This window comes from Tenrec ecaudatus, chromosome X (genome assembly GCF_050624435.1).
Source record: "Tenrec ecaudatus isolate mTenEca1 chromosome X, mTenEca1.hap1, whole genome shotgun sequence".
Lineage (NCBI taxonomy): Eukaryota > Metazoa > Chordata > Mammalia > Afrosoricida > Tenrecidae > Tenrec > Tenrec ecaudatus.
Genome location: NC_134548.1, coordinates 91,893,301 through 91,912,103, shown reverse-complemented (window position 1 = coordinate 91,912,103; position 18,803 = coordinate 91,893,301). Strand labels below are relative to the sequence as shown.

Sequence of the window (18,803 nt, the reverse complement as noted above, 5' to 3'; positions counted from 1 at the left end):
TGTTGTAGTGTTAAATGTCTTTTACTATTTGCGGCCTCATAGAGATTATATGTACAATAGAACAAAGCACTGCCCTGCCTGGTGCCATCTTCACTATTGTTCTTAAGTTTGAGCCCAATAACGAAGCCACTTTGTCAATCCATCTTGTTGGAGATCTTCCTCTGTTTTGTTCCCCCTTTACTTGACCAATCATCATGTTCTTCTCCAGCGACTAGTCTTGCCTAGTCTTGCCTGCCAAGACACCCTCAAAGGGGAAATCTGTTGGACTTCTTCCAAGACAGATTTTTGGGTTCATTTGTGGGTTCATGGTACTTCCAACACTCTTCACCAGCATCATAATTCAAATGCACTGATTCTTCTTCAGTCTTTATTCAATGGCCAACTTTCACATAAATATGAGCTGATTGAAAATATAATGGCTTGAGTCAGGTGCACCTTAGTGCTCAAAGGAAAACGCTTCCTCTTCAAAACTTCAAAGAGGTCTCGTGCAGCAAATTTACCCAATGTAATATGCCTTTTGATCTCTTGACTGCTACATCCATGATCATTGATTGTGGATCCAAGCAAGATGAAATCCTTGACAACTCCAATATCTTCTCTGCTTATTCTGATGTTACCTACTGATCCAGTTGTGAGGCTTTTGCTCTTCTTTACATTGAGTTGTAATGTACATTGAAGGCTGCATTCCTTATTTTTCATCAATATGTGTTTCGAGTCCTCCTAAATTTCAACAAGCAAGGTTGTGTCATCTGCAAATGACAAGTTGTTAATACTTGTAAAAACTCCAGCCCTCATGTCACATTCTTGTTCTTATAAGCCAGCTTCTCTGATGATTTGCTCAGCACACAGATCGAACAAGTATGGTGAGAGAATATAACCCTGATATGGACCTTTCCTTATTTTCAAAAGATGTCCTTGTTTTGACCACAAACTTCCTTTTGATCCATGCACACGTTCTTCATGACCACAAATAAAAGTTGTGGAATTCCCTTTATTCACAAACCTATCCATAGTTTGTTATGGTCCACACAGAATGGCTTTGCATAGTCAATAAAATTCAAGTAAATGTTCTCATCCTCTCTACTTTCAGTTAAGCTCCATCTGAGGTCAGAAATTATATCACTGTTCCATGCCCTCTTCTGAATCTAGCCTAAACCCCTAGCAGCTTCTTATCAATAAATAGACACAACTATTTTTGGTAATCTTCAGCAAAATTCTACTTGTATGCTAAATTTATGATATTATTCTATAATTTGAGCATTCCGTCGGGTCGCTTTTCTTTGTAATAAGTACAAACACGGATCTCTTTCAGTCATTTGTTTAAATACCTATCTTCCATTTTCTTGGCATATATGAGTGAGCGATTTCTGTGATCACTGTAAAAAGCTTCATAATGATCACAGGAATCAACTGACATTCCAAACAATGGGACAAAATAAGCATGATTTGCGATGACCATATTGTTATCAGATGTCATCTAGTTGATTCTGACCCATAGAGACACTATACACAACAGAATGAAACACCACATGGTCCTACACCATCCTCAAAAATATTCCCCAGAGGCAGTCTTTCCAACATCAAGGGGAGACTAAATTGTTAAATAAGAAAAGTATGCATCAGGGTTTATCATTTCATCATGCTTGTTCAAGCTACATGCTAAACAAATAATCCAAGAAGCAAGACTATATGAAGAATGACAGATCCGCGCTGGTAAAAGATCCCTTACCAATTGGAATGATATGCAGATGACACAACCTGGTTTGCTGAAAGTGATATTATTTCCTTACTACATCGAATCAGCATAATGCCTTCAATGTAATGAACCAGTGTGACATTGTGTGGAAGGGAAAGGAAATTAAGAACTTTGCAAACTAAATACTGACCAAGTACTGAAAGACTGATACAACACTGTGGGAGGATGATAAAGGTCTGTTTTCCTTGCAAGTGTCTCTAATTACTTACATGAACTGTTTATGTTGGTTTACCTAACAAAATCTATGTCAACTTGAATATTTAAAAATCTAGAGATGCCAGAATAATGAATATCAATCATACCAGTCAAATATATCATATCAATCAGTAAAGGATATCTTCAGGACCCTAAAGCCCTTAGAAGACTTTGAAAATTACTGGTCTTCACAGATAAAACTAAACTGCTTAATATAATAATTAATTCCCAAGTATACCCTCCTGCCTTCTCTTTCTGTTACAATGAGTTTCTCATCTCAAATTAGTGTTTTTAACTTATTTATACTGTGGTAATTACACAATTTCATGTCAACTTGATAAATAAGAATGAAGGGGTACCAGGGGTCCTCAAACTTTTTAAACAGGGGCCAGTTCACTGTCCCTCAGACCCATTGGAAGGCCAGACTATAGTTTTAAAAAAATTATGAACAAACTCCTACGCACACTGCGCATATCTTATTTTGAAGTTAAAAATCAAATGGGGCAAAAACACCCGGCAGGCTGGATAAATGTCCTGGATGGGCTCCATGGGGACCGCACGCCTTAGTGCTAGTCTTTCAATCATGTCACAGCCTGGCAATTCCTCCTTGTGGGTGTGATGCTCTCATGAGGCTTCTGGGACTTCCTCTCCTCCTCCCTGGGGGCATGTCACATTTTCTCTGTTTCACATTCTTGTTGAAAAGCCACATGGAGCCACTCTAACAGCAAGCACAGTCCTGGAGATGCATCCACTGCCCTTAGCAGGACTTTGAACCCCCCAACCTGCGATTTCCCTGGATTCAGCACCATGATTCAGAAGATGAATTGAATTCAAGGGCTAATACAGGATGTATGGGCTAATATCAAACTTATGGACTTGATCTGGACTGGGCTGGGATGTGTTCTCAATATACAATTGCTCTTTGAAATAAAGATCTTTCTTATACACATATGAGTGTCTCTGGATTTGTTTCTCTAGTCAACCCAGCCTAACTCATACCGTATATACTCAAGTATAAGCCGACTCAAATATCAGCCAGGGCAACTAATTTTACCACAAAACTGCACAAAAAATGTGCTGAAAAATTTGACTTATACATGAATATATATGGTATACCTTCCTAAAACACTGGGTGCTTTTTAATCAGTGTGTATCTTCCGCATCTGTTTTCTCCTGGGATTTTCTCTGATAAATACTTAATTTTCCACATTAATTTAGTGTTTCCATGTTTTTAATCTTGAAGCACTATGTATGTACCTCTATGTATATACCTCTTCATCTCATTTTAAATCAATTAATCTTTAGCCCTAATTCTACTTAGAAAAGCAACACTACTCATATATCTTTTACTTAAATATCCATACCTAGCACACAGTAGGTGCTCAATAAGGTCATGTAACATTACAGATATACGTGCGCATGTCATTGCTATTGAATTCATGTGTTTATGATGATGTAACTTTAATATTTTAAAGGCTTAATATTTTAAATTAGAGAAATATTACTTTTCTCAAGTATTTTTGTTTGTTTGTTTTTGTACTTTAGGGTAGTTTTTTAAAGACCCAATATAAGTCCATCTTCTGAACTACCTCCTATGACTCAAGTTTTATCCAAATAAATACTGGACTCTAATGTGATCAACAACTCAAGGAAAAGATTTGCTCCATAGAACAATCAACATGCAAAATTAAAAGAGTATCATTTTTCAACACAACAAACCTCGGCCAGTAGGAATAGAGAGGAAAGAAGACCAATGGAAATGGTAACACCGGAAAGAAGTGGGAAGACTCCTATTATTACATTGTGAGGACAATAATTAATGTCATGAAATACATTGTGTGTGAACTGTCGAATAGGAAAATATTTTGCTCTTTAAAATTTCACTCAAATCATAATAAAAGAAAAATTCCTCAGTAATTTATGAGGAAAGTACTTTTAGGAAAAAATATTTAGCAGAGTGTTCAATTAAAAACACCAAATTATACATTCAGGACTATGAGCACCTGCATTTGCTTTGCTTTTCTAATCATAAGGCTGACAAACAAGAGAGGCATTTTCTTTTACATTCATAACCTTAGACAACATACACAGATGCCCAGCACCCAGTAAAACAACAACAACAACAAAAATTAATGAGACATATAAGTTACCAGGTGTGCTGAATCCAATAAAAAGCTTTGAGATAATGCTCATTTTGGCCAGTGGCCAACACCACGAATTCACACACACACACTTACACACAAAATAATACCGTAAAAGGCATTCCTTACAAGGAAATGACAAATTTTTAAAAATCACTTCTATTTGATAAAAAATTCAGAGGTAACAATTGTGTTCACGAATACCCAAAACATTCACTATTTATAATAACCTCTAGTAGTGCTTGCTTCAAAAACTCTGAGGGCCACACAGATCAATGTTGGTTTATTTAATATGCTGGGCAAATGGACAGGCCAGACTGATCACCAATGGGATGTTATTACCTGTTGGCGTTATCAGTCCTGGTGATAGGAGGCCTGCGACCGCGTGGGGCGGTAGGCGAGCGTTGTCCTGCAGCACTCCTAAAGAACGCTTCGGAGGTCTTCCGGGTCTTGAACTATTCCAAAAGAGACAAACGGACAAAAATAATCCAGTTAAACATATACTCTCTTTCCAGAAGTCCCATCACTTGCTACATTAGCCTTCTAAACCTTTATTCGTTTCCACTAAATTTCCCAACATAGTAATGGCAATCTTTAAACCCATAAGAAATCAATTTTGAGTTCGGATTCAACTTACAAGCCAGCGCTTTATAATACACTTAGGCCGTTTTGACAAAATCCCACTTACACTTGCTCCTACTAAGAATTATAATTGATTTGTAGCTACGACTGAGATCTGAGATAGCAAATTATGGAATACAGAGTGGATAGAATATGAAGTGATTAACCCTCTGCTCTGCATGCCAGAGGTGAGGAGAAGAGCTGAGTGCTAACCAATAAAATACGAGGTCTGCGAACATGCCCACGTCTGTCCAGAAACCACCAAGACCAAAAGATTTTATTCTCAATTACTAGTTAGTTTTTATCCTCATTTACTAAACTAGGTTGTATAGCAGAAACACCTTTTCTTGAAGTAAGTATGCTAACCACCAAGTCAAGTGTGCAAAGTAGGCTGTCTTTTCTCCCAGATTGATTACTGTGTATGACTGAATGAGTTGCAGTAAAACTTACGCAGCCAAATCTATTCCATTTACACATTTTATGCTGCTCTGAGCAGGTTAGCATTTGCAATTGCAAAAGTTAATTCATAACAGTATTTGCTACCTCCCTCTTGTGCCTTCATACACTTAGTGCACTGGGTACATCATTTGGAAGCTGTCACCACAAAAATAAGTTAAGTCGGGTATTAGGCAACAAAGACCCAAAATAAACCAAACAAAAAAATCATATCAATGGGAATGTGGAGGGGGGCAGAAGGGAGACTCAAAGCCCATCAGTAGTCAATTAGACACCCCCTGTCAGAAGAGCCACAAGGAAGAGACCAGTCAGGGTGCTGTATAGCACTGATGAAACACACAATCTTCCTCTAGTTCTTTAATGCTTCATCCCCTCCTCCCACTATCATGACTCCAATTCTATTTTACAAACCTGGCTAGACCAGAGCATTTACACTGGTACAGATAAGAGCTTGCAATACAGGGAATACAGAACAGATAAACCCCTTAGGACCAATAAGGGGAGCAGCCATACTAGTAAGGGAAGGGGGGCTGTATGGCAATTGGAACACAATAATCAATGTATGGTCCCCCTCTCAGGGGGACGGACAGAAGAAAAGTGGGTATAAGGAAGACAGTAGTTGGTGTAAGACATGAAAACTAAGATAATAATATATCAATTATCAAGGGAATATGGGGGGTGTAGGGCGGGGAAAAATGAGGAGCTGATACCAAGGGCTCAAATAGAAAGAAAATGTTTTGAAAAGATGACAACAAATGCACAAATGTGTTTGACACAATGGATATATGTAGGGATTGTGATAAGAGCTGTAAGAGCCCCCAATAAAATAAAAACCAAAACAAAACGTTACGATGAAGCCATTCTCGTCATCCAATATTTCAAATATTACTTTCTAATGCTGCCTAAAATATTACTGCTGATTTTACTAGAAATATATTTTACAGTGTAAAATAATGGGGCTTTTGACAAAATATTGCAAGACACTATATTGAATAATAAAGCTGCCAAAAATGAGACTCAGAAAACATTTACAAAATGACATTTGGTTTACAAAGAAGTTTAATTAAATCTCACTCTATCAACTCTGCAGCAGCAAAGTGCTACATCAATATAAAACAAACTTTCCTTTTAAATGAATATAATTTCTACCAACCTAACAGAGGTATTATTACCCAGTTCAGTTTTCATTCACCGTGATAGTGTTATTTTCTTTTATTGTACATCAATATTATACAGCAACATAGCAGAAAGATTCTGTTTTTCTCATTTAATGTTTCAACTTTATAAACTGTCTCTTTTTAACCTTTTGTTACTCAATTATGAGACATAATGTATTTTACTTAGTTCAATTTTATTATACTTTGTGTCGTTATCCAGCTAGGGGATTTTTCTAATTCTTTCAGTCCACAGATGGCAGTTTTCCTTAGATTAGTTACCACAGTGATTAGGACAGTGGGTTCAAATATTTCAGCAATTGTGAATATGATGTAAATCCAGGCAGTGTTTCACTCTGTGGTACATAGGGTCATTACATTAGATGGACTCATAGGACCTGACAATAAAAATTTTTAAAAAAACTCTTTTAAGGGATAATGATTGGAGAAATCTGCTGTTTACTTCTCCATATCACATATCCCAAAAGATCTGAGAATCATTGAAAAATGTACATCAGGGCCCATCAGTTAGTAGTAAAGGTTTTGCCTAAAAAGAAACAAAAATTAAAAAGACAATATAAATAACAATAATAAAACTTATAAATTAAAATACTATGCATTTCATCAACCCTACCTGTAGGTATATACCCTAACCTACCCATTGCTGTTTGAATCCATTGAGAATCATAGCAACCCCCATATGAGACTAGAACTGCTCCATAGGGTTTCAGTGCTTATCAATCTTTATAGGAGCAGAAAGTTTCACCTTTCTCCCAGAGAAACTAATGGGTTTGAACTACCAACCTTGTGATTAGCAGCTCAATACTTAAACTACTATGCCTTAAGGGCACTAAATAACCCAGAGATCTAATAAAAAAACGAATGCACCTCTGTCAATTATAGTATTATTCACAAGAACAACAACAAAATTAAGACAACTTAAGTGCCCTTCTGAAGCCCTGGTGTCTTGATGGCTTACCACTTGGGCTGCTGACTGCAGTTTGAAACCACTAGCCACTCAGAGGGAAAAAAATAGGCCTTTAATTATATATGTATATACATATACATATATATAAAACAACAACAATAACAAAAGCCTACATGTATGGATATATATATATATATATATATATATATAGTTATTTAAAAAAACCTCCAAACTTACTACCATCAAGTCTATACGACATGGTAGAATTGCTCCTGTGAGTTTATGAGACTGTAATCCTGTAAAGGGGTAGAAAGCCTCATTATTCTCCTTATCTTTCTACTCTGAAGTGGATGGTGGTTTTGAACTGCAGACCTTGAAGGTAGAAACCCAATATTTAACGACTACACCACCAGAGCTCCTATGCGTAGTATAGGTGCATACATATATGCACATGCAATGAAGTATTTATTTGTACATGTATATACGGGTATGTGTGAGCACACACATATATTTATGAAGAACAAACTCATAGATACTTCTGTAACATAAACATAACATTTTGTAAGATTAGCTCTGAGTTTTAATTCTTAGGACCTTTGTCTTATGGGACAACTCTATCAACTGGCACATTATGGTACACAAGTCCATGTTACACATCCTCATGAGGTGAGTAGCAAAAGAGAAAGTGAGAAAAAGAGAAAGTGAGAAACAAAAGTCGCAGAGAAGAAATGAGTCTATAGGGCCAATAACCTACATTAGTCACAATCTCATCTAGCCTGAGTTGCAAAGCACTAGATGATGCTTAATACTGGCCATTCTGATAAGAGCCCTAATATATGTACCCTGATAGAATGACAGAAAATATAGAACACAACTTAAATTCTTAAAATATTACATTGAATGCATTCGTTGAGACTATAGGACTTTCTGAGATTATTTTCCTAGGATACTCTTAAAATGTTTAACAAAAACTATCATCTAATGTCAACTTTTGCAAAAGTGATTGGCACACAAAATAAAAGATAGTACCCACAAGTACAATACTCCATTAGAAAAAAAAAGGTCTGTTATCCCAAAAGGCCAATGATGACCCTACAGCAAAGATGAGAAGACAAGTGCTTATTTCTAAGTGTCCCCATTACTCCCACCTTGCACAAGTCAAAGAAGAACCAAATATCTGTCTGCAGTCACTCAAGATTTCACCAGTACCCATACTGGTGAACAGTGGCCACAGTTCCTTTTCCCTGACCAGTAGTGACACTCTTCCTTCCCTCCTTGCTACTCTCCCACCATTATATTAACAGGGGATGCCCAAGGACTGTGGACTGGATGTCAGCTTCTCACAGAAATGGCAGGGACGACTTATATATCATACAAGGATCATATTCAGGATAAGCAGTGGAAAATCCCATGGGTGGTATGTAGTATTCCAATACCTTCTATGGTTAGCTTTGTGCATTTCCACCGATAAGATACTGATTAGAAGTATACACACTCAGTGAGCCACACGTCCCCCATCTGCACCCCCCTAATTATTGCTGCTTCTTATCCTCCTTTTATTAGTTTGGTCATTTTCTTCTTCTGTCCTTTATATTTTTATATTAATTTAGCCTAATACATATATCAATTTATTCCATATTTCAATCACCCCCAGTAGAATTATGCATTTTTTACACAAGCCATCACCCCTTCATTCCGCAGTCACCTCAGTGGCATCCCCATCACCCAAAAATTATTCCACTTGCTGACTCTATAGAATTATCAGTCCTGGTTTTATTACACAACTTCAAGATGCTAACCCCAAATGACATAACACTCCCAAGATACCCCATAATGTATATTATCAAAAACCAAACAAAGCACTACAACTCGACAAACAAGATTTTGGTAACTAGATCAGGTCCAGCATGCATTCTAGGGGAAATCTGCTGACAAGTTTTAACTGTTCAAGTCAGATTTATGCCTTTGACTTTCAATAACTGACTTATCAATGCACTCATGTAGTGACCACTTTTTCCCCTCGATTGTGGATAGAGGGAGTTCACTGGAGGTTTATTTCCTGTATAGTTTTACCAATGAATCTTGGGCTCCCACTGTCATCTATAGCTTTCTACAAACCAGATTCTCAGACTTTAGACTTTGATACTAATCCCTCCTTTCTACTTCGAATTATATGTTTCATGTCCATTCAGTAGTTGATGGTGGTGTGCTTCTTCCATATGGACTTAATTGCCATCTCCCTTAGATGACTGCTTGTTTGGAAACAAGCCTTTAAGACCCCAAGAAGTTATTTTATCTGATAGCCAGGCACCATCCAATTTCTTCACCACGTTTTGTTACAGCACACATCTCCTCTATGTTCCCTTACTGGAGGTAAGTACCGAGCAGGGCCATGACACTTGGGTTAATTCCCTAATAGGAATACATTGAAAGACTAAAACAAACATAATCCAGAATATATTTGGGAGCTTCAACCTAAGAACAAATAGTTCCTTTATGTTTTATTTTTATTCTTCCTATCATCTTTTTTTGTTCTTTCCATTTTCTGCCATATCAACAAGAGGCAAGAATTGTTCTTCTCCCAATAGGTAAGTGTTGGCACCTGCTTCTGTATCATTGAATCAATAACAAACCATGAGCACCTTCTTAGCTGAGGCACAGTTGCTGTACAGGATCAGCAAATTTAGACCCACATAGAACACTACCGCCAATTAACCCATCCTTCCAGATCCAGATGCAGGCGGACAGCAGACTAGTTTTACCAAATAAGTGATCAGAGTAGCACACCCACCCCACCAAAATAAAATCTGAAAATCCCCTTGAACAAGATATGATAATGGACTACCTAATCAGGAATTCAAAGTATTTATGTATAGCATCCTCCAAGAAATCAAGGAAACCAATAGAAAACCAAGGAAACTACAGTTGGTGCTATGCTAAGAAAAGGAGCCTTAGTGACATCGTGGCTAGTCACAAGGTCAGCAGTGTGAAACAAACAGCTGCTCTAAGGTAGAAAGATGAAGCTGTCTACTCTCATGAAGAGTTATAATCTCAGAAACTCACAGAGGCAGTTCTACCTGTCCTATATGGTTGCTTGTAGCTTGAATCAACTTGTTGACAGTGAATAAGTGAGTATCGACGAATTCAAGAAATACATGCAAGTGAAAAATAGACAATTAGAAAACCTATAAAAATACCAACCAAAAATAGAGGATGCTAACATGAAGACTTCAGAAAGAGATAACACATTGGAAATAAGAAGGAGTGAAATTTAATCAATAGAATACAAAATTAGAGAATTATAGAACAAATATATTGTCACCAATTTGTTTGAGGAAAAGTCCCCAAAAGGAAAATGGAAAATGAGGAAAGACAAAGAGTTATATATGAAATGATGAAGAGGGAAATCAATGTTTCATCAGAATTCCAGAAAAGGAGGAGCCAAACACACAAGATTTGATAGCATAAAAGTTTGAGTGATATTATTAAAGATGGAAAGATATATTTCAAGAAGATCGATGTATCCTGTACAAGTTAATTACAAAAACCAATACATATCATAATCAAAATTTCCCAAAACAATGATGAAGAATGAATCCTGCAATCAGGTTGGGAAAATGACTTTATATAATGGAATCAGTATGACTAAGCACTGATTTCTTAGCAGAAATCAGGCAGACAAGAAGACTGTGAGATGGCATATGAAAAAACATTTTAAAAATATTGCTGACCAATAATTTTATATCCAGCAAAACTGTCCTTCAAGTATGATGGCAAAAATTAGGACATTTCCAGATCAACATAAAATAAGTGATATTGTAAGAACCAGACAAACCTTACAAATAACACTAAATAGATAACTTTGGACAGATAATCAACAATACTGCACAACAACCTGATATTAACACATATAAACACTGTTTGAGTTCTATCCATATAAAGAATTTCTAAAATAAATAAACAGATTAAAACTAAGGAAATAGAGACATAAATCTGTAAATAATGACAACTACAAAGCAAAGAGAGGGATTAAATGATGTCATTTACAATGGAGTGGAGGTGTATATTATGTGAAAATAGAATAGACTGTGTTCAAATTAGAAGTATAAGAATAAGTTACATAGTGAACACAAAGAAAATAAATGAACTTTCTCACCAAAATAGGACAGAAAATAATGACTAACTAAACAAAATTATTCACAATGATAGAAATAAAAGTAATACTTGAAACCAAAAGGCACTTTGCTCAGAAATGTATACTCACAAAAAATGAACAACACTATGAACAAAGAACAACAAATGATAACAATAAACTATAACTTTTTATAATCACAGTGAATATAAATTAATCAAATACACCAGTCACGAGACAGGGTGTGGCAGAATCAATAAGAAAACAGGTTCCACTGATGTGCTGCCATCAAGAAACACAGATTAGACACAGTCATAAATATAAGAAAAAAAGGGGGGATAAGGAAAATACATCAAGAAATGGCAAAAAACCAGAAGGGTGGCAATATTAATTTTTGATAAAATAGAATTCAAGACAATAAAGGACAAGGAAGGGCATTATGTATGTTTGGAGGGCTAATATAACAGAGGACATAAATTTAATAAACAACTACATCCCCAAAGAAAGAGCTAGAAAATACATAAATCAAACATTTATAAAATTGAAAGAACAAAGAGACTACTTTAAAATAATAGCAGGACTTTAATAAACTACTCTTAATGAAGGTCAGACCGCTAAAAAGATACTCAGCAAAGATCCAGAGAATCTAAAAAGTACAATCAACCAACTGAGTGTTATAGATATACATAAAGCAATGCATTAAACAAAAAGTATTATACATGTTTTTCTAGTTCATAGAGACCATTCTCCAGAATAGAACATATGTTAGGCCACAAAACAAGCCTCAATTAAATTAGAAAACACTGAAATAATAAAAAGAATCTTCTTGGATCAATATGATTTGATATTACAAATCATTATCAGAAAGAACAAAGAAAAAGGTCAAATAAATGGGAACAGAACAGCATCCTAATTTAAAATTACAGGGAAATATGATAAATAAAAAGTCAAGTATAACTTTTCTAAAATTAAACAATTGCAATTATAACATAGCAAAACATCTGGGTCACAGAAAAGCAGTAGTTCTCCAAGATCAATTTATAGTAAAACATACAGACATAAAAAAGGATAAAGTACTGAAATCAATACCTTTTTTTCAATAACTACTGCAATTAGAAAAGGAACAATGAAAAGCCTAAAGCCAGTAGGGGAAAAAAGAAACAATAAAGATTAGAGCTGAAATAACTGAAACAGGAAAACAACAGAAATAATAACACTGCAAGTTGGTTGTTAGAAGAGATTGATAATGAGGACAGTATGGCCAAATGGACGGATGCATGAAAAGAGAGAGTTGCAGGCCTGGCCCAGAGCCAAACTGACCCCCTTCCTGGAAGTGGGTGTGGCAGAGAGCAGAATTGAACCTACAGATTGGGGAGAGGGGACAGCATGCTACACCCACATGGAGGCAGCCCAGGAGGGAAAAAGACAAAGAGAGCCAGACTGGACCCTATGCCACCAGCACTCAGGCTATGAGGATGACATTCCTGTGGAGAGCTAATGGGGCACAGAGGGGACTGGGCAGACTGAGACAGAGGACAGTTCAGGAGTCACATGGTGGGGAAGCACCATGGTCTGTACCCCCCAAAACAGATGAATCAAGAAGGGAGCATACCTGGATAAACCATCTAGAGGAGAAAACAACGGGAACAATGGTTCCAGGGGACATGGGAGGGGAAAGTGGGAGTAAGGAAGTGGTGTTAACAAACTCAGGGGAAAGGGAACAACAAGTGACCCAAAATTCATGGCGAGGAGGGTGTAAGAGGTCTGGTAAGGCTTGATCAAGGATAACTGAGAGGAAATACTGAAACCCAAATGAAGGCTGAACATGATAGTGGTACAAGAGGAAAGTAAAAGGAAATAGAGCCATGAACTAGGAGGTAAAGGACATTTGTGGAGGTCTAGATGCAGGTATGCAATATGTAAATATACATATTTATGATGATGGGGAAATAGATCTATATGCATATATTTATAATTTAGTATTAAGGTAACAGGTGGACATTAGGCATCCACTCAAGTACTCCCTCAATGCAAGAACACTGTTCTATTAAAGTGGCATTCGTGTTGCTTATCTTCCCAACACGATTGCTGAAGACAAATGGGTGCATAAGCAAATATGGTGAAGAAAGCTGATGGTGCCCAGCTATCAAAAGACATAACATCTGAGGTCTTAAAGGTTTGAAGGTAAACAAGCAGCCATCTACTGAGAAGCAGCCAAGCCCACATAGAAGAAGTACAGCAGCCTGTGTGATCACAAGATGTCAAAGGGATCAGATTGCAGACATCAAAGAAATAAAATCAAATCATTGAGTTCTCACCTTCCCAATACAATTGCTGAGGACAGATGGGTACATGGGCAAATGTGGTGGTGAAAGATGATGGTGCCCGGCTATCAAAAGATACAGCCTCTGGGATCTTGAAGGCTTGAAGGTAGACAAGCGGCCATCTAGCTCAGAAGCAACAGAGCCCACATGGAAGAGCACACCAGCCTGTGTGATCATGAGGTGTCAAAGGGATCAGGTATCAGGCATCAAGGAACAAAAAATCAAATCGTTGTGAATGAGGGAGAGAGCAGATTGGGGACGCTATTCCATCTGTGGGCAACTGGACATCCCCTTACCGAAGGCTCATGGGGAGGAGACGAGGTAGTCAGGGTGCAGTGTAGTAATGATAAAACATTCAACTTTCCTCTAGTTCTTAAATGCTTCCTCCCCGGCACTATACTGATCCCTATTCTACCTTACAAATCCAGCTAGACCAGAGGATGTACACTGGAATAGATAGAAACTGAAACACAGGGAATCCAGGACAGGTGATCCCTTCAGGACCAGTGGTGAGAGTTGCCATACTGGGAGGGTAGAGTGAAGGTTGGGTAGAAAAGGGGAACAGATTACAAGGACCTATATATAACCTCCTCTCTGGGGGACGGACAACAGAAATGTAGGTAAAGGGAGACATTGTACAGTGTAAGATGTGACAAAATAATAATTTATAAATTATCAAGGGTTCATGAGGGAGGGGGGAGTGGGGAGGGAGGGGAAAAATGAAGAGTTGATACCAAGGGCTCAAGTAGAAAGCAAATGTTTTGAGAAAGATGATGGCAACAAATATACAAATGTGCTTGACATAATGAATATCTATGTATGGATTGTGATAAGAATTGTATGAGCCCCCAATAAAATGATTAATTAATAAATAAAAAGAAAGATAATAGCATGCGAAAATAATAAAATGGATGATGTCACAATGCAAAAAATAGAAACACGAAAGTATAATAATAGAATACTATAAAGAACTGTGTTCTAATAAATTTGAAAACACAGAACAGTAAAATTTCCTAAAACACAAGAACCTAAACTAACAGAGGCTTAGGTAGAAATTAGAAAAGAACCATAATAAAAGAATTAATTGAACAAGGCATTAAAAACAAAACAAAACCATCTAGCCGGCAAAAAAAAAAAAAAAAAGGAATTGAAGGAAGATTCCTCAGTATAAATAGGGGCATATACAAAAAAGTGAATGTCCAATGTTATTCTCAGTGGAGAGGGACTAACAGCATTTCCTTGATAAGGAGAATCTGACAAGAATGCTGTTTTATTACCTTTTGTATTCAATAGCTTATTGGAAGCCTTAGGCTGAGCCATATTGAGAGAAAAGTAAACAAAATACATCCACATTAGCAAGGAAGAAGCAAAACAATTTCTATTTTTAGATGTTCTGATCCTATATATAGAAAATCATAGAAACTCAACAAGAAAATTACTGGAAATAATAGAAAAGCTCAGCAAAGTGGTAGCATACAAAATCAACATTAAAAAATATTTCGGTTTTCCTCTCTATTAACAAGAGAATTTTTAAAAGCACATTAACAAAACAATTACAATAGCAATCAGAAAGATCAAATCTGTAGGAATGAACCTAATCAGTGATGCAAAATTAAATAAAAAATAGTATTCCAAAAAATTAGAAAGACCAACATAAATGGAAAATCATACCATGTTCATGGATAGAGAAACTTAACATTGTGAAGATGTTCATAGTACCCAAAGCTACCTATCTATATATAAGCCAGCCCTGATCCATAGTCCATCAACATTCTTTTAAACAATGGAAAGGATTGTTAACTTTATATGAAAAGAAGGAAACCCTAGATCAGTAAAGCACTACTGATAAAGACAAACAGTAGCATGTCTCACACTTTCTGATCACAAAAACTACTGTGCATCTACATTAAAGAAAAGAATCTGATACCGGTACAACAATAGACTAATGTATCAGAATTGAGAACCCATAAACAAATCCATCCATGTATGGACAGCTGATCTTGGACAAAGTTCCCAAATCCATTAAATGGGGGAAAGACTGTCTCTTTAATAAACGGTACTAAGAAAATATATCCACTTGCATGAAATGGTAACACGGTCCTTACTGTAAAGCATACATAAAAATTATCTCAGGACTGTTGAAATATTTAGATTTTAAAAAGACAACTCTAAATATCACTAAATAGGAATCAGAGGGCAAAGTTAAGAACCCTAACACAGTCATAGAACATATGTAATATCAAACTTTAAAAAATATTCACATAGCACAAGAAACCCAAGATGAATGGGAGTTACTAAAAATCATATAGAGCTGAAGACTTCTCTGAAAGAGTAAAATGAGAAAATACGGACTGGAAAATATTTTTTGGCAATTACATATCTGACAAGGGAATGATCTCTAAATTTATAGAAAACTTTAATATCTCTTTGACAAAAAATCCATTTAAAAATAGAAGTCATGAACAGACAGTGTATTAAATAAGACATTCAGAGGGCCAATAATCACATGAAGAACTGCTTGTAATAATTAGCTTTCAGAGAGTTGCAAAGCATAAAAACAATGCAATAACACCTTGCCCCAGCAATTATAATAGTAAAGTTCAATAAGATAAATAACAAATGCTGATGGGTGTGTGGAGAGATTGAAATAAATAAATAAAATACATTTTCAACAACACTAAAGGCACCTCTAGATGTAAATTTTCCCATCTGATTTACATTGAAATCAAACTGACTACATCTGTGGGAAGAGAAGGTGGAGAAGCTCAGTATCAGTAGCTAAACCAAGGATAGAGGCCAACTGTGGAACAGATCATCAATTGCTCCTATGTAAGTTCAGGGTGAAGTTAAAGAAAATTAAAGCACATATATGGGATCCAAAATAGGACCTTGAGTATACTCCACATGAGTTTTAAGAACATCTCCAGAAAAGATTTGCTGCACTGAACACTAATGACAGAGACCTGATGAGCTATGAGATGACATCAAGAACATTACACATAAAAAAGGGACGGAATATTGAAAAAAATAGGAAAGAAGGAAAGATCAAAGAGGATGTCAGAAGAGACTCAAACATGTGCTCTTAATTGTAAGGTAACTAATACACATGGAAAAAATTACAGAGTTGAATAGGTAATTTCAAAGAATAACTCAAGAAGACAAAATAAAGTAAGACTTGAGCAAAGACCTAGAATTAAAAAATCATGCTCAGTATATCTTAAAATGAAAGAAATCTAGAAAAATATCCATCCTTGAGTTTCAATACTAAAATATTCTCTGGGCAAAACAATAAATGATACAGGAAGCATCCAAAGAAGATGGAAAGAATACGCAGAGTCACTGTGTCAAAAAGAACTAGTCAACAGTCCACTATTTCAAGAAGTAGAATAAGAGGAAGAAACAAAAGAATATAGAAGATCCAGAGATAAACAATTTATCTTTATATAAATAAATAAATATTTATCCATAGATAAATAAACCTTGGTATATAAACACAATGGAAAAATATACAATGTTAAAAATAATACTGTATATGAGAATCACCTTATAACATGCATGAACCTGAAGGACATGTTGTGTTTAAGTAGGTAATAACAAAAGGAAAATATTGTATGACGATTATTTTATTAATAGTCAAGAAAAAAATATTCTGTAATTATTACCAGGTATTGGAAACGAAGGCATGAATACATGGCTAATAACTTAGATAAAGGGGAAGGCAAAATACAATCAGTTCGGTCTGTAAAAATTGGTGGAGGTAGAAGAGTGTGGCTAGAAAATAGCCACCTAAGATAGATATTGGTCTTTCCCAAGTAAAGAATGGAGAAGAAATAAGGATATGATTATGGAATAATGGACCATGTCAACCACAGTATCCAATATCTAGAGATGATCACTATATAATGCCCACTACCCACTGCTGTAATCACAGAAGGTTCTGCATAGATTGGGGGAGAATGTAGAATGAAATTTAAAAAATCAATAATGTGACCAAACTTATTGGTCTGTCAGAAATTGGTAGGACCCCCCAAGACTGTGGCTAGTATATAGCCTTCAAATCTGGAACACAACCCACTCCTAGAGATTACCTTTCAGCCAAATGAAAAATTAGACATATAAAATGAACACAGCACTCATGAGGAAATACTCCCCAGAATAATCCACCCTATGAGAACAAAGGGACAGGGTTTTCCTACCCAAACAAAACTCAAAGGGAAAGCAGGATGAGGAAGGAAAGAAAGAAAACTAGGAAGGGAACACTCAGAGAGGGAGTTAGAAGACACTCGTAACACCAAGTGAAATGAGCTAATTCTACCTAACAAAATGTGTGGACTGTTGAATGGAAAACTAGGCTGCTTCTTAAAGTCTCACCCAAACAAAAATAAAATATAAGCTCTGTGAGAGAAGAATGCCTGCGTGCTTTTGTTTGTCATTATATCATTTGTAAATCTCAAGGTGCCTATTAATATTGACAGATAAGTAAATGGCTAATTACTTAATTCATATATACCAAAAACTCACTGCATTCGAGTCAATGGTGACTCACAGTGACCCATAGGACAAGGTAGAGCTGCCCCTGTGAGTTTAACTGTACTTGAGTAGAAAGCTCTGTTTTTCTCCTATTAATATATATATAGAAATATAATTTCAATTTTTAACAGTTTCAAAACATTCCTTATAGTGATCACTTGAATAGAGCACTAGTTGCACCATTTAATCAGATAATCATTTACGTTTTTGCATCCACAACAATTAAACTGTTAACTGCCCTAGAGTAGGCTGTAACTCAGTGGTCTCAACCCGTGGGTCACAACTCCTTTGGGGGTCGAATGACCCTTTCACAGGGGTCGCCCGATTCATACCAGTAGCAAAATTACAGTTAAGAAGTAGCAACAAAAATAATTTTATGGTTGGGGAGTCACCAACTGTAATACAGGAACTGTATTAAAGGGTCGCAACATTAGGAAGGCTGAGAACCACTTCATCAAGGTGATCCCTTATCCAACTGAATAAAATACTGCCTGTGCTTGTGTAATAAGAAATAGATAGATCCTTTAAGAACCATAGATGGTGGGTTTAAAAATTATGTGCATGTG

General features: G+C 36.2%; 1 protein-coding gene across 1 annotated transcript in view; it reads right to left on the bottom strand.

Moving 5' to 3' along the window:
* The window catches only part of DACH2 (dachshund family transcription factor 2), a 792,597-nt gene that overhangs the window by 369,782 nt on the left and 404,012 nt on the right, over positions 1-18,803 (bottom strand). Inside the window, exon 3 of the mRNA XM_075538394.1 lies at positions 4,435-4,547. Within this exon, the coding sequence (XP_075394509.1) occupies positions 4,435-4,547 (113 nt within the window). The remainder of the gene's footprint in view (positions 1-4,434; positions 4,548-18,803) is intronic.